General features: G+C 52.6%; 7 protein-coding genes across 7 annotated transcripts; 5 read left to right on the top strand and 2 right to left on the bottom strand.

Moving 5' to 3' along the window:
• Positions 1-544: 544 nt before the first annotated feature.
• On the top strand, positions 545-1855 carry P153DRAFT_294186 (uncharacterized protein; the record flags this gene model as incomplete). The annotated part of the gene is made up of 1 exon (XM_033663939.1): positions 545-1855. The coding sequence occupies one exon, from the start codon at positions 545-547 to the stop codon at positions 1853-1855; it is 1311 nt and encodes a 436-aa protein (XP_033522538.1).
• Positions 1856-3008: 1153 nt separating this feature from the next.
• On the top strand, positions 3009-3230 carry P153DRAFT_268784 (uncharacterized protein; the record flags this gene model as incomplete). Its single annotated transcript, XM_033662888.1, has 1 exon — positions 3009-3230. A coding segment is annotated over one exon (222 nt), but the record flags the coding sequence as incomplete, so codon positions are not given.
• A 430-nt stretch (positions 3231-3660) lies between these two features.
• On the bottom strand, positions 3661-4797 carry P153DRAFT_48960 (uncharacterized protein). Its single transcript, XM_033673236.1, has 3 exons — positions 4478-4797; positions 4190-4419; positions 3661-4132 (listed from the first exon to the last, which is right to left on the bottom strand). Exons 1-3 carry the CDS (start codon positions 4673-4675, stop codon positions 4009-4011), a joined length of 552 nt encoding a protein of 183 aa, XP_033522536.1. The 5' UTR covers positions 4676-4797; the 3' UTR covers positions 3661-4008.
• Position 4798: 1 nt separating this feature from the next.
• Positions 4799-5515, top strand: P153DRAFT_48983 (uncharacterized protein). Its single transcript, XM_033673237.1, has one exon. The coding sequence runs from the start codon at positions 4921-4923 to the stop codon at positions 5368-5370; it is 450 nt and encodes a 149-aa protein (XP_033522535.1). The 5' UTR covers positions 4799-4920; the 3' UTR covers positions 5371-5515.
• A 574-nt stretch (positions 5516-6089) lies between these two features.
• P153DRAFT_398000 (arsenical-resistance protein ACR3) lies at positions 6090-7562 on the top strand. Its single transcript, XM_033671604.1, has 3 exons — positions 6090-6214; positions 6279-6455; positions 6505-7562. Exons 1-3 carry the CDS (start codon positions 6115-6117, stop codon positions 7383-7385), a joined length of 1158 nt encoding a protein of 385 aa, XP_033522534.1. The 5' UTR covers positions 6090-6114; the 3' UTR covers positions 7386-7562.
• A 3756-nt stretch (positions 7563-11318) lies between these two features.
• Positions 11319-12127, bottom strand: P153DRAFT_48918 (uncharacterized protein). Its single transcript, XM_033673235.1, has one exon. It carries the CDS (start codon positions 11981-11983, stop codon positions 11441-11443), a length of 543 nt encoding a protein of 180 aa, XP_033522533.1. The 5' UTR covers positions 11984-12127; the 3' UTR covers positions 11319-11440.
• Positions 12128-12284: 157 nt separating this feature from the next.
• On the top strand, positions 12285-13455 carry P153DRAFT_293886 (LaeA-like protein; the record flags this gene model as incomplete). The annotated part of the gene is made up of 6 exons (XM_033663919.1): positions 12285-12496; positions 12557-12575; positions 12639-12676; positions 12731-12874; positions 12922-13347; positions 13422-13455. The coding sequence occupies 6 exons, from the start codon at positions 12285-12287 to the stop codon at positions 13453-13455; spliced, it is 873 nt and encodes a 290-aa protein (XP_033522532.1).
• Positions 13456-14123: the final 668 nt, after the last annotated feature.

The following is a 14123-nucleotide window of genomic DNA, read 5'->3' as shown; positions in this document are numbered from 1 at the left end:
TCACGCCACCCAGAAGGTGGCCTGATATCCTTTTGGACGGCGGACCCGCTCTGCACTGCGTCCTTCGTGGCACCGAGACGGCCGTTCAAGCGACAAGAGAATTCTTCGGTCCTGGTGTTCTTTGCAGCCGCAACATTCGATTCTGCACTTCCGCGCTCCTGATCAGTCGGTGACCTAGCACGACACCAAACACAAACTGCAGTTTGCTCATAGGTCGTCTGCAATAGCCGCCAGCTTCCGCGACGTGTGTACCTTACTCGCCGTCTGAGGTAGCGGCGATCTCAATTCACACAAGAACACCGGTTGCCGTGCGCTTAGATCCCGTCTCTACTCTTCACACCACCTCGAGCGAGTCAATTGTGCTCGCAAAGATCCGACGGGTACAGAGGAAACGCCGGTTTATATTCTCGACTCCAGCCCCTGCACCCAGTACCTAGGCATACGTCTGGGCTTGGCCAGGTCACGTTAGCAGGCCTCGTGCGTTTGTATCTCCTGATCAACGCGTGAGATCTTTCGTGCCACAGCCCACCCATTGCCTGCCAAAATGGCTCTCAATTGGGATGAATTCCTCGATGCCGAGAATTACAACATATCAAACGACCAATGGTCCGATCTCCCACCACCACAATCAGCCCCTCCCACATCTGAGATGCCCAAGTCAATATCGTCTCACACTTCAGGGTCAACGCCTGAGGACGTCACCAACTTCGAGAGTCTTCTCAATAACACATCAGGCGATCCATACTTTGACGACTCTTTGTTCATAGCAAACGACTATTTCCTGGGCGACCTTGACGTCCTGCAGCCCTTCGGCAACACCGTTGGTGGTGACGTGTCGGCTACGGAATCGTCTCCTGAGCCCACCACTGGCCCTACCAACTTCTCTACATCTCACACGTCGCCCTCGATGTCAACCCACTCAACACAAATGACACCATCTCAAGGAGAAGCAATTCGCCGGGCTAAGTTATTTCCCAATCCCGCCTTCGAGTCGTTGTTTCCAAATGGCCTGGAAGCAGGATTTGAAGGAGGGGACCTTGCCTTCCCAAACGGACCAGAAGCGTCATCGAGTTCGATGAGACCTGTCACCGACAAGATCAATTCTTCAGCACACAAATCCGCCAAGCGAACCAAGAATAAGCCGGACATTCTCTCCGCGTGCTGGACATCGCCACTATGTCCCAACCATGATCAAGATGGACCACCACCCAATCCATCAAGCTGCGGGGGAGGATGTGCGCCTTTCCTGTTTGCCAACCACGACGCTCTTCCGTCTATCAGCAACCTACTTACCGAGCCGCAAGAAGTCATGGCCGACGATGGCATAGTAGAGATCCAACCACGACGTAAGAAGCGATCAGAAAGCGTCTCCTCAATGAATGAGCCGTCAGGCCGCCAATATCCAAATCACAATACTCCCATTGACGTTAGAGAACGATTGAAAAGCGAAACATCGGAGGACTCGCCAATCAAAGACTCGCCCCAGGCTTCAGAGGATGCGAAACCAAAGTCTCGTCGCCGACTACCACACAATCAAGTTGAGCGTAAATATCGCGAATCCCTGAACACCCAACTTGAATCGCTTCGACGTGTCGTCCCGTCTCTCCAGCAAGGACAAGGAGTCTGCGACGGCGCAGACATTGAAGATCTACCAACGCCATCGAAGCCTAGTAAAGCTGTCATCCTAGCGTCTGCGACAGCGCATATCAAACAGCTGGAGAAGGAAAAGAAGCAAGTGGCGGACGAGAATCTACTGTTACGAACGAGGATAAAGGCACTGCAAGCGCTTGTGAAGTGCGAGGACTGCAATTTGATGCAGTACGTCATGAACCTTAAGATTAACCAAGCGAAGTGATTTTGGTATGAGTCAGTTCATCGTTCACTCTGTCCTTTCGGCAAGAAAAGCCCATATCTGGTTTTCACTCATAGCTCGGTTTCGATCCAAATCCAATACTCGAGATTTACAAGCATACACTGGGCGTTAAGAGAAGTTTTGGGGGTTTCATTTGGCCAGTGTAGACACCTTTGATCCTTTCCCATGGAACAAATCGAATTTGTTTTATGATGAGGTTCATGAAACAGTGTCGTGGTACTTGGGACTGTTTGATTTGCGGTTCATAGCCGCTGTATAGCATTATAGGATGGCAGGTGTGATAGGAATGGGCACTCATGTTAGGTGCCCAGACAACGGCGTTTTAAGGCGTTGAATTGGAGATCACGTTGCTTGTACGCGACTGTAGACACTCTTCTCCATAGACGACTTTATGAATTCAACCTTTTCAATTCAGCCCTGCATAGAACGTAGCTGCCTGTATTGACAGATGTAGGTTTCTATATTTTCGATCGCGCATGCCCAGCTCTCACTCTTTCGGACGTAGTTTTAGCCAAGTCATAACGATGATACAAAAGATTTGCTTTTTCTTCTTTACAGTCATGCAAATTCGCCCTTGCATATCTGGTGGTGAGAGCGGCGGGAAGCGAGCTCGATCACACCACACGTCTCTCCACCCGCCTAGGGTCCTGAACGTCATATCCAAGAACTATTGTTACACGGAAAACCATACCCAGATCTTGGGGTATGCAGATCGCTTCCTTCTCGGTTGTGTAGTAACGCTTTGGTGCGAGGCTTTGAATGTCACATCATGATAACGGCAGGCGGCGGAGGGGCCGTCTTGAACCTGTGGAGGCTTATAGGCAGGTGGGTAAGCAATGATAAGAAATGGGCCAACTTATATGTGATCTGTTATACTTCATTGACGCTGCCATCTACACTGCAAACTCCATATATTTACATTCTATAAATCTGCACTTTATATAATCACACGACAACCCGACAACACGACGACATCGACACTCAGTCTTAGGCACACCACTTTCAACCCACTTTGTTGCCACAAGACATCAACACAATGTCGCTTTTCTCCCATGTCGTCGTTCCTCACCACCGCGCCAGACAAAACATACTACACCACGCACAACCACACCCCCAACACCACCAATTCATATTCAATCGCTACCACCTCTCGGACATATTCGTCAACTTCTTTACACATATGCTCGCGCCGACAGCGTGCGTGTCCTGCACGTGTACCACACCGTGTTGGGCACCGGACGCCCCGAGTGCAGAACAGCAGTGTGCGGCTAGCGTCGATGATGAATGCGCGATTGTGGAAGACGAGAGCGGATTGGATGGCGGACCGTTGTGTCGGGAGGCTACGATTGCATCATGGAAGACCAAGGGAGGGAGGAGGGGGAGTGTGGAATAATCGGGGAGTCATGTGTGAGAAGTCCCGAGGTGGTCAACTGGCTTGATGGACTCGGACGTGTAAAGAGCAAAGAGGGGCAACACCAATACCGATGTGGGGTTGGAGTAGCGGACGATATGGAAGGCGACAGTTGACGTAAGGTTGGGGTGAAGACGGTGGAAAGTGAGCTATATGCAGGGCGTGTTTGGGCGAATTTGGCTCACAAGAGGGCACTGCGGCTAGAGTCAGACAACTATGTGTGCGTAAGAGGTAATACAGACAGGTACTTGGTGGAACAGGATCTTAAGAGAGAATCGTTTGCGAGTCTGTCTGATCGTGGACCTGTCACTGCGAATCGTTGTGGTAGACCTCAACCCGATGGCAATCGAGGTCGTCGTGTTTCCTTCTCATGTTCAGTAGTTTCTGTCACTTCGATGTACTTAGTCACTCTATAAAACCCGTGTGGCAGGAAGTATTCATGTAAGCCACAAACTGTTTGTCAAGGTGAGGAGATTCGCGTTTGGTCATAGGCAGATATCGGAACCCTGGATGCGAGGTTTCACATGAAAAATAATTGTCAAAGATGCATCAGCTATGTGTATTGAAGCAGCATCTATCAGGTATTACTAGCCCAGCCATCCATGTTCCCAATGTGCTAACCCGCATCAAGCGACAATGTCAGTCACCAATAATTCCACCCCATCGTTAGGTATCGTCTTCAAACTAGCCGTGTGTCTGTCTGGATACTCGAGAAACCTGCCTTTCAGACAACGGCGTGCGGTGCCGTAGTCGACTGGTTGGTGATGGGAGCCATCTCGCGCTTGCCCTTGAAGCGGTTGATGTCCCACAGTCTGCCCTCGAGGAGAGTACCGATGAGGTTGGTGAGGCTGTAGCGAGGTTAGTAAGGCTCAATCAATATGAGAACTGATGAATGAAGTACGTACAAGGCCAGGAAAGCAAAAGCCTCGAGTGTCTTCTTCAAGGAGCACTTGTTGACAAAGGGACCGGGAGAATTGTACTCGCAGTTGTTGTAGTTGTAGTCCTGCGCCGCGAAGATGAAGGCTGTGAGCCAGAGGTACGAGAAGATCCAGTGGAGGGGAGCGAGGTAGCCCTTGTACGACTTCATGGCAGGGAGCAGCAGTGCTGGGAGGAAGAGGATGGCATCGATGGCAGCCTGTGGGTTGACAGTCAGAATTGCTCGACCAAACGAGGTGAAGGTGATGGATACGTACGATGGAGACCCAGTACACCAAGTGCGTGTTGTTCCTGTAGTTGCGGATAAAGTACGCGGCGATGCTCATGACGATGAGGGAGGAGATCCAGTGCAACACATGGGTGGCCGTGAGGGCAGGACGGTGAAGGCTGTTCGAGCGTGCAGCCGGTGCACCATGGCCGTTGGTGGCTACAGCGGAGGAGCGTCCGAAAGCCATTGCGTTCGTACCGTCGAAGTGATGCTGTTGGTAAGTGGGGTGATAAGCAGCTGCGCGTTGGACGGAAAATACTCGAGTGGAGTAGATGGTGTTGCGAGGATGGAGGCGGGAGCGCAGCAAGGTTTTATGTGACGACAAGCACAGGAAGGCAACTGCGTGTCAAGCCTACGTACGTCGTGGTACCTGCAAAACTTGCCCAACGCGACTTCTATTTTGGCCATTGTCTGCGCCCTCTGCAAACAGTCATGACCACGTCTTGCCGAACCCTTCCTTCTCTTTGTCTGCCTATCGAGCCTCTCTCCATGTTATTGTCACAACAGAGTGGCTGCCACGATCCTTCTGTTTGTTCGCAGCCGCCGCAAACAGAAACGGGATACGCACGGATACTTCCACGACGTCACCGTGATATGTATCTCAAGCAAAAACGAAAGGCGACGACATATGCGCAAATCTTTCATGTCGTGTCTGTTGTCGAACGCTGGTCGCGACACCCGGCCAGAAACCACCTACTCCTTGCTTCCCTCTGCATCATCAGTCCTCACATGCCACTCAACTTGCCTCTTCATCATAGCGCTATCCGTTTAGTCTTCCAATCTGCAGTCGCCTGGATGTCGCCTGCTTCTTCTCAAGACCTGCGGTTCCAGTGCTCAAATACTCACGCCACGAGTGTTTTCGAGTCTTTACACTACCACTGAACTCCGATATACGTCTCTTCCTCACTTTGGACTCACTGTACATGACAAAGCTCTATAACTGCTTCTTAGAAAGTACAAATCCGTTGCTCCACAACATTATTCGAACTTACCCCGGGGATCCAGAGTGATCTGAGCCATAACAGTGCTCAGATAGAGTGCCATTAACCATAAATTCTCTGCCAATCCTGTGACGCCAAAGATCTCGTGGACGGCTTCGAACTAGGTGGGCGGGTACAAGGCAAGTGGTGCAACCGTTGTCCGGTAATACGTGGAGGGGTATCGCCACGTCGCTAGCGAGAACGAAAACTCTCACACGCTGAATGTATTGTGCAACTCTTCCAGTCCTGAGGGTCTCTAGCACCGCGGCATCTATGCATGGCAATAAAGTCCATACATTTAACATAGTGCCAATGTCTCGAAGACCAAGTAGGCCCGTGAGTTCTAAACGATCCAGAACCGTCCATGGAGATACAACGTGAATCTGTATTGCCTAGCCGAACATATCGAACATGACGACAACAACTCGAGAATATCGTATGCAGCATATGGATAAAAAAGATGATGTAATTTGAAGCCTTGGCGTCTGCTTACCGCCCGTGAGTTCTGCCATCTAGCGCCTCAGATACAAAATGTCACTGTCGAACGCTGATTGGTCTGCTACATGGCGAAACTTTATACATAAAATCAGTGACGGCGCAACATGTCGCAGTAGCAACTACAAATTCGAAAAATATCTAGGAAAGTATGAACACAATCGAGCGTGGCGCAATAGCAAACGAAAAAGATGGAAGAGGAAGAGCCGGCGAAGACGATGTCGAGAAGGGAATAGACAGTTGTGCGACAGGTATGTTCAATATCCTTTTCTGCATCATCTCCCCCCAGCAATGAACACTGACCCCATCGTTCAGGGAACTGCGACAAGAACCAAGATGTCCCGCCGCTGAGGGGTCTCTCGTTCCTGGACCGTTTCCTTGTAGTATGGATTATCCTCGCCATGGGCATCGGTATCGCAATCGGAAATACAGTTGATTCTGTTGGGCCTGCGTTACAAAAGGGTGAATTTGTAGGTGTCAGTATTCCAATCGGTACGTTCGATAATGCCTACGTAGCAAGTTATACGCTGACAGGAGACAGCCGTTGGGTTGTTGGTGATGATGTATCCCATCCTCTGCAAAGTCCGGTACGAGACACTGCACCTATTGCTACGGGAGAAGGCCCTCTGGATACAGATTCTCATCTCATTCGTGCTGAACTGGATCATCGCGCCGCTCTTCATGGTCGGCCTGGCCTGGGCTTTTCTTCCAGACCGCCAGGATTTGCGCGAAGGCTTGATTTTCGTCGGCATTGCGCGCTGCATCGCCATGGTACTCATCTGGACAGACCTTGCGGGAGGAGATGGCGACTACTGCGCTGTATTGGTTGCGTTCAACTCGATTCTACAGATCGTTTTGTTCGCCCCATTCGCCATCTTCTACGTACAGATTGTCAGTCACGGTGGGAAGACGAACGTCTCATATGAGAACGTCGCACAGAGCGTAGGCGTCTTCCTGGGTCTTCCACTGGGGGCAGCAGTCATTACACGGCTGGTTTTGAAAACCTGGGTCGGGGAAGACAAGTACCAGCAGTATTTCATCCGGTACATCGCACCGTTTTCACTCATCGGCCTCCTATACACCATCATTGTCTTATTCGCCAGTCAGGGAGCGCACGTAGTTCGGCAAATAACGGATGTCCTTCGTGTGTGTGCACCACTACTCGTATACTTCCTCGTCATCTTCACCAGTGTCATCTGGTTCTGCTGGAAAATGGGATTCGGATACAAGATCAGTGCTGTGCAGGGTTTTACCGCTGCGAGCAACAACTTCGAGCTCGCTATCGCTGTGACAGTCGCTGTCTATGGCGCGCAAAGTGGACAAGCCTTGGCAAGTACAGTGGGCCCGCTCATCGAGGTGCCGGTACTTGTAGCCCTGGTATATGTGCTGAAATGGTTTAAGAAAAGATGGCAATGGGTCTAGTAGCGGTTGGAAGTGTTCCGATTGACTACACACTTCACTGATGATTCATCAGATGGTGGTTCACAATATCCATGCGCATAGATTTGGAATGGCTATGGTAGAACATGCATATTCATAGATACGGTTTACGTACCCGAGCCGTGTACTCAAGCAGATATCTGTCCGGTACTCGCTCTCGAATGCCGGCCGTGTCGAAAATATGTAGCTCCTAATCCATGTCGTACCAAGATGGAAAGGTGTACCGAAGACTTCTCAGCCTATGGTAATAAGTAATCACATCAACTAGTCTATCCACATGGTTGCATAATCAAAGCTATGCACGGGACACGTGCATAGAAACCCGTGATAATGGACTCGCGCTGCTCAGGCAGTCCTTGATTGGACAAGCGCTTAACAGCTGAAAATAGGTAAGCGATGCGGTTACCAAGTTCGGGTGTTTCTGGTATTGTGCCGCTGCGGGATGGCGAAGTTAGTACCATCTGGGAGTTTGAAAAATGCCGGGGCCAGCGATCGTCGGAGAAGGTACCGAAAGATATTAGAGGTCCTCTGCGGGGGTTGACATGTTTAACAAGCATCTGGGAAGCAGGACAACCAATCTTTTGTCTCGGAATCTGATGCCGAGTATTCATGGAGCACGGTCCAAAGGCTTATCAACCACTTAGCCCACAGGCTGTTTCTAGTGGGTAAATATGCCTGATGTCTGCTCAAGGATCGAAGGAAAGGCGGCAGGAATAGCGTGAAACGAATTGGCGATAGCTTGTACGTATGATGACGACAAGCCTTGATCTCTCGTGTTTGCAAACGCTCAAGGTACATGCTTAAGCTGTACGTATCTTCACGCCTACTCGATCGTACTTCTAGCGGGGCTTAGAACATTCCTTCCGTTTTCGTAACTGAAAAAATCGACATTGTTCATGAATCAGGGGCCAGTGCTAGTTTGTGGTTAGTAAATTCTAGTTAAGGGCATCAAGTCCTCGCCGAATATCCTCTGCCATGTCCAAAGTAATTATGAGATGCGCATCCTTCATGACTATAACTAAAGTCTTTAGGAAGCGATTCGCATACGGAGGAAGGAACCGATTGATATAATGATAGATCTTCCGGTTGATGCAGCTGCAGAAGTTCTGCAAGACAAAACTTGGAACATGTTGCCAACAGCTTCCATGCAGATTTCTACGCAATGGCCCATCATCTAACACGTTACCCTGCAGTTACAAGTGCGGATCTACGGCCAATCTTGTGTTGCCGTTGCAGCCCACCGGAAGCATCGATACCGCAGCCGGATGCTGATCCTTGACGAGCTACAGATCGATGAGTATCGTTCTACGTGCTTACTTGATCAGGGACTCCTGTGTCGATACTACTCAGCCTTACAAAGTCTTCAAGCATCCAAGTGAATACACGTACGTCATATATGCATTACTGCTCGTGATCGTGCTGAGACTGCGCGGCCTTTGCTGTTCATGCAAGTCTACCGACTGAGATAGGAAACTAGGGCGATTGGAGTGTAGCAGTTAAGCAACGATCAGCCGGTACAATACATTACGCTCCGTTCGGCGGTTCTATCAGTCACTGTGTTACAAAAAGCTCTGAAGACGGAGTTGTTATAAGAAGTCTTTGAATCCTGCCCGCATAGACAGCCAGCATACTACGCAAAATAAACCAGACTTTTTGGAACTCATTTTTGACAAAGTGAAATATCAACGAGTGTACTTAGGAAGGTGGTAGGTGTCTGCTTACAGAACACGCCGATGCTGGTATAATTCAACTCTCCCGATAAACCTACCACGGCGGCTCGGTCGCGGAGATTGGGGAACTTGTACCTGGAGATGGTGATTTGGTTCAGGGTTGACAGGTTCTCTGTTTGTTGCTCTAGCTTGTCGCACTAGATCACTAGGAGTAACTTTGCGAATAGACCCTCTCGCTACACGGTCGCTTGAGCCTCTATCCGTTCGGTCGTGACTAGGATTTGTTCCGCGACTCACAAGAGATTTACTTGCTGGCCTCGGCGTTCAACCCTCCTCATCGCCCATTAGCATCCTACGACGCCATGCGGTGAACTAAACCAGGAAAGCTAGACTGCTTGTCTGGACAGGATAGCGCTCCCACCCATTCTCCGCAAGCGTCCGTAAGGCTCTGTGGTTGACGTGATCATGCTGTCTGTGCGCACAAGTGGGCAGCCTCGTAACCCGGCAGATTGGTAACTAGCGAACCGCGGCTCGTTTCATCTCTCAAAATTTACACTCTCTTTGCTCTTCACACCCCCGCAGACCCGTCCTCACACGTTCACATCAGCTCTGTAGCCCCATAGCGCAATGCTGCGAAAGATGAAAGCCTGCTCGATGATCGCCAGGAAAACGATGTGTACGTCGACGATGACGCTCGTTGCAGTGATCTCACTACGAGGGCATGCAGTCATCTTCGTCGGTAACCCTAGCGTTCAGTCCAGGCCCGCCTCACAGCTTGTCCGGTTCCTAGCTCGGCATGGCTTTTCATGTCCAATCTTCTACTGATCTTCGCAAAATGCGGCATGTCATAATCATAGGTACACGTGCGCAGGCTTGTTGTCGTCCAGGAACGCAGCGTCTTGTGCTCTCCATTCAAACGTCAACGTTTCAACGGTGTCCACAGTGTCTCAAATGCCAGGGAATCCCCGTCAATCGCTACGTGTTTGCAGGCCATGTGGATTCGCAAAACCTCCTTACTTTACCAGTGCCGTATGGGGTAGACCGAAAGCATGATTCATGCATGCGAACCAGCCTGCTGGGATTGGTCACATCTTCGCAGCGTGGGTTTTCACGTCACCGTTCAGGACGTTTATGTGGTCGTTCAACTCTCTGATGCCCGGCTTGTTCCGCTGAAAACAATCTTATCAGCAGTCTAAAATAAGTCTTGAGCCACTGCGATGGCCATCGACAGAGCATTTTCCCCATGCAGACATCCCTGGTGACAGTAGACTTGTGTCATGCACAGTCGTCTCTCACCTTTATACAAGCGACAAGATCTTGCTTTTTGTCAATTTTCACTCATGTTTCAGGTTAGCTCGACGCATCCATCACGCCTCTCGATCTCTTGTCGACCAACTGGACGAAGCAAGTTATGCAGATGTACATACTCAGTAATTGCACATATGAAGCCACGACACGTTGTTCGTCAACAAGACAATGCTACCTACCAACAACTTCCAGTTTGTATGTGTCAAGGTAGCGATCCAATAACTCGGTAGCGGAACGGCACGCGTCGTTGCAACAAAGTCGGCATACGAACTGAAGTGATGAAACGGCGACCGTGCTTCCTGAAGCAAGCCATTTAGCCTGTGGTTCGGGGTAAAGACGATTCGTGCAGGCCATACAGGGCAATCGGATCATCAATACGGTTCTGCAGGAGATAGAGGAGAGACTCGCGAGATTAGCGGCTCGAGATATGTGATTGAGCCACGGCATTTTGCTCGGCCTCACAACGCGGTGAGTTGTATGAGAGTGCTCACCTGGCAACCGGCGCACATGTACCGGTTGCTGGAGGATCAGTTCCTTTGCAAGTTCAACGCATAGACTGAATCAAGATGAGTCTTCACGAGCATGTAAGTGTAGGACGCGATGGTAGGACATGCTCGAGTGTAGGGGGCGTTTGAGACGTGCAAAGTGAGATGGGGTCGGGGACGGATGACGGCGACTGGTGTGATGAGAAGTTGCAAGGCTTGCTCTAGTCGGAACCGAGCAGGCGGTGGTTGGGTAGTGAAGCAGGAGGTGATTGGGCGTTTGAGGCAGCATATTTTGGCGCATTGTGAGGAAGACGAGGGGCAGGGCAAAGGTGTTGTCTTGGGCGCAGGCGTGGTGGAAGTGCATCACCTTGCACTGGGATTATCGTGCGCCCCGCTTCTCCGAGCGGTGAGAACGGGCGTTATTGCGACAGGGCGCGCACATGCGTGTTGCTGTGGGCAGGCTAGACGTGGTTTCAGGCGCTGAGTGAATGTCGCTGGCCGCTCACGGCCTGACAGGGGCCATTGCCCTTTGTGGCGAGAGCATGGGGGAACGAGACTACACCCGCCAATTTGGCTACTCGCAGCAACCAGGTTCCAGCTGGCCGGGCCGCGCTAGGCTGCAGCAGGCCCAGCTCCGAAATGGTAGGTTTTGGACGGCGGGCCAAATCAATAGCGGTGGTGCTAAGGGCCTAAACTTGCGGGCGGCTCCCAGACACCCACCAAAGGGTGGAGCCGCGACGCCTCGGTCGACGAGAAGCAGCAGCGTCAGCGCTGCTGGATGCGCCTGGGGTCCTGCTGGGCTTCGTGCCGTGCTACGTCTGCAGGGGTTTCGTGTTAAATATCCCGCGTCGCTCCTGTCCTGATGACTTGCGAGACCCCGGCCCTGCCTTGCTGCTTCCTGTCCGTCTGCCCGCAAACCGCGAGACCCAGCAGCGTGTCGACTAGCAGAGCCAGCACGCCCCGTCCCTCCCTTCGCACCTGGATCCTCGTCGTCGGTCGCATACGCCCTCTCTGCCCGGCTGCGTCGCTCCGGCCGCTGCTGCTGCCGCTGCTGCTCCTGCTCGCCCTGCTCCTTCCGCCGTCGACAGCAGCCCTCGCCAGCGCGCCCCAGGACCATTGCCCGCGACACGGCTCGACACTCGCCGCCCAGCTGAAGGCACCCTCCGGCCGTGCGTGCTAGTCGCCGTCCCCGGCCGCGAGGCAATCCCTCGAACCGCGGTTGCCCTCATGGTTACGATGGCATCGACTGGGTGAGTGCCCGCTCTGTGCCACCTTCCCTTTGTGCTGGCGCGCCTGCCTGCCTTCCCGCCGCTCCCGCCTCCCCTGCCCACGCTACCCGCGGCCCTTTGCTCCTGCCAAATGGCCGACCGACTGACAGTGGCTGCAGGCTGCCCGTACCCGCTCACAACAGCAACTACATGGAGAACGGCCGGTGGTATCATGGCTTCCGGCGGGGCATCTACATGTTCCCGTGCGACGAGCCGGAAAAAGACCGCATGGACATCTACCACAAATTGTTTGCCGTGGCACGGAGGGACCAGCTGCACCAGGCGCCCATTCCCCAACACGGCGCGCCCCGCATCCTCGACGTGGGCTGTGGCACGGGCATCTGGGCCATAGACATGGCCGAGTAAGTTGGCCCCCAGCCCTGCACAACGTGCTGCGCCAGGCTAACCGCTCTCGTGTGCAGCAAGTACTTGAACGCCGAGGTGCGCCGACCCGGACCGCTCCCCTGTTTCGCGGGGCCCGATCGCTGACGTGAAGTGCTGCAGGTGCTAGGTTTGGACTTGGTCAACATCCAGCCAGAGAAGTATGCCGCCCGCCCCGCCCCCGCTGGCCCAGACACTGACGTGCCCCCGTGCAGGATCCCCCCGAACCTGCGCTTCCGTGTCCCACGCGACCACGAGAGCCCGTGGCTGCTGGGCGAGGACTCGTGGGACCTGGTCCACCTGCAGATGCTCGGCGGCAGCGTCACGAGCTGGCCAGAGCTCTACCAAAAAGTCTTCTCGTATGCGCCGCCGCTTGTGTGTGCTTATTCTCGGCTGACCCTGCCAGACATCTGCGGCCCGGCAGCGGCTGGATAGAGCACGTTGAAATCGACATGGAGCCACGATGCGACGACTACACGCTGAACCCCGAGAGCGACCTCGTCAAGTGGTACCAATGGCTGGCGGATGCCACCTACCGCGCTACACGCCCAATTGCCTACGAGCACCGGACGCGCCAGCTGTTGCAAGCAGCCGGCTTCATCGACATCCAAGAAACCGTCATCCGTGTCCCCTACAACTCGTGGCCCAATGACCCGCACCAGAAGGACATTGGCAGGTGGTACAACCTGGGCATAACCGAGGGCCTGGACGCGCTGACCTTCGCGCCCTTGACGAGAATGTACAGGTGGGAGCTGATCGAGCACATCAGGCCGCTGCTGGACAGCGTCAAGAGGGAGATCTGCAACCGCAAGATCCATGCTTACAACAACATGTATGTCACATCTGCTCTCGCTGTTGCACCAATTAATTGACGTTACCCGCCAATGCTGACACCTTGCTCAACAGACACATTTGGACGGCCCGTCGTCCTCAGCAATAGTGTTCTGGGTCTGACCCATCTCAGCCTGCGAGATCCTATCCACCAGTGTCGTCTTCGGCCTTGTTTGCCTGCCACGACTGCGACCCAGTTCTACTCATATGACGTGCTAGCCTCTGCTTAGCATTAGTCTCAACGTTGCAACGACCGAATCTGGCACAACGGCCTCCTCATACGCTTCGGTCTCAAACTTCTCTTTCTGGACTTCTATGACTACACGATTGATTTCTCCTGTCCAATGGCGCGAGGCTCGGATGGATGCATGGCCACGGTACCTTACGGCGGCTGTCTGATACAACCATCTTTTGCCTTTCTCGACTTTGTCTCCCGCCTGACGGTGCGTTCCTCGAGCGGGGGAATGGAGTTCTTTGACGATACCACCCTTTCCGGCGTTCTGGCTCTCTTTGGAAATATGATACCTTGTTTTGATTGCGGCAAACTGTCGCTTGTACACTTGGGAAGAGGGAGACGCTTCGGGCGAATTGAGCGTTCATTGAGTTTTTTTTCAGTGTGTTCAAGACAACTTCTGGTGGCGGCAATAAGCGTTGAAACATTTCTTGGGGTTCCAGTCTCTTGTTCATCGTTTTGAATGGTGTATCCGCGCTGTAACGGTTTCAGTGCGCCGACGATGTGCGTTATCAACACTCCATCTTTTCAGTGAGCGTTCTGTC

This window comes from Dothidotthia symphoricarpi (assembly GCF_010015815.1).
Source record: "Dothidotthia symphoricarpi CBS 119687 unplaced genomic scaffold P153scaffold_13, whole genome shotgun sequence".
NCBI classification, from domain to species: Eukaryota; Fungi; Ascomycota; class Dothideomycetes; order Pleosporales; family Dothidotthiaceae; genus Dothidotthia; species Dothidotthia symphoricarpi.
This window is presented reverse-complemented; position numbering and strand designations above follow the sequence as displayed.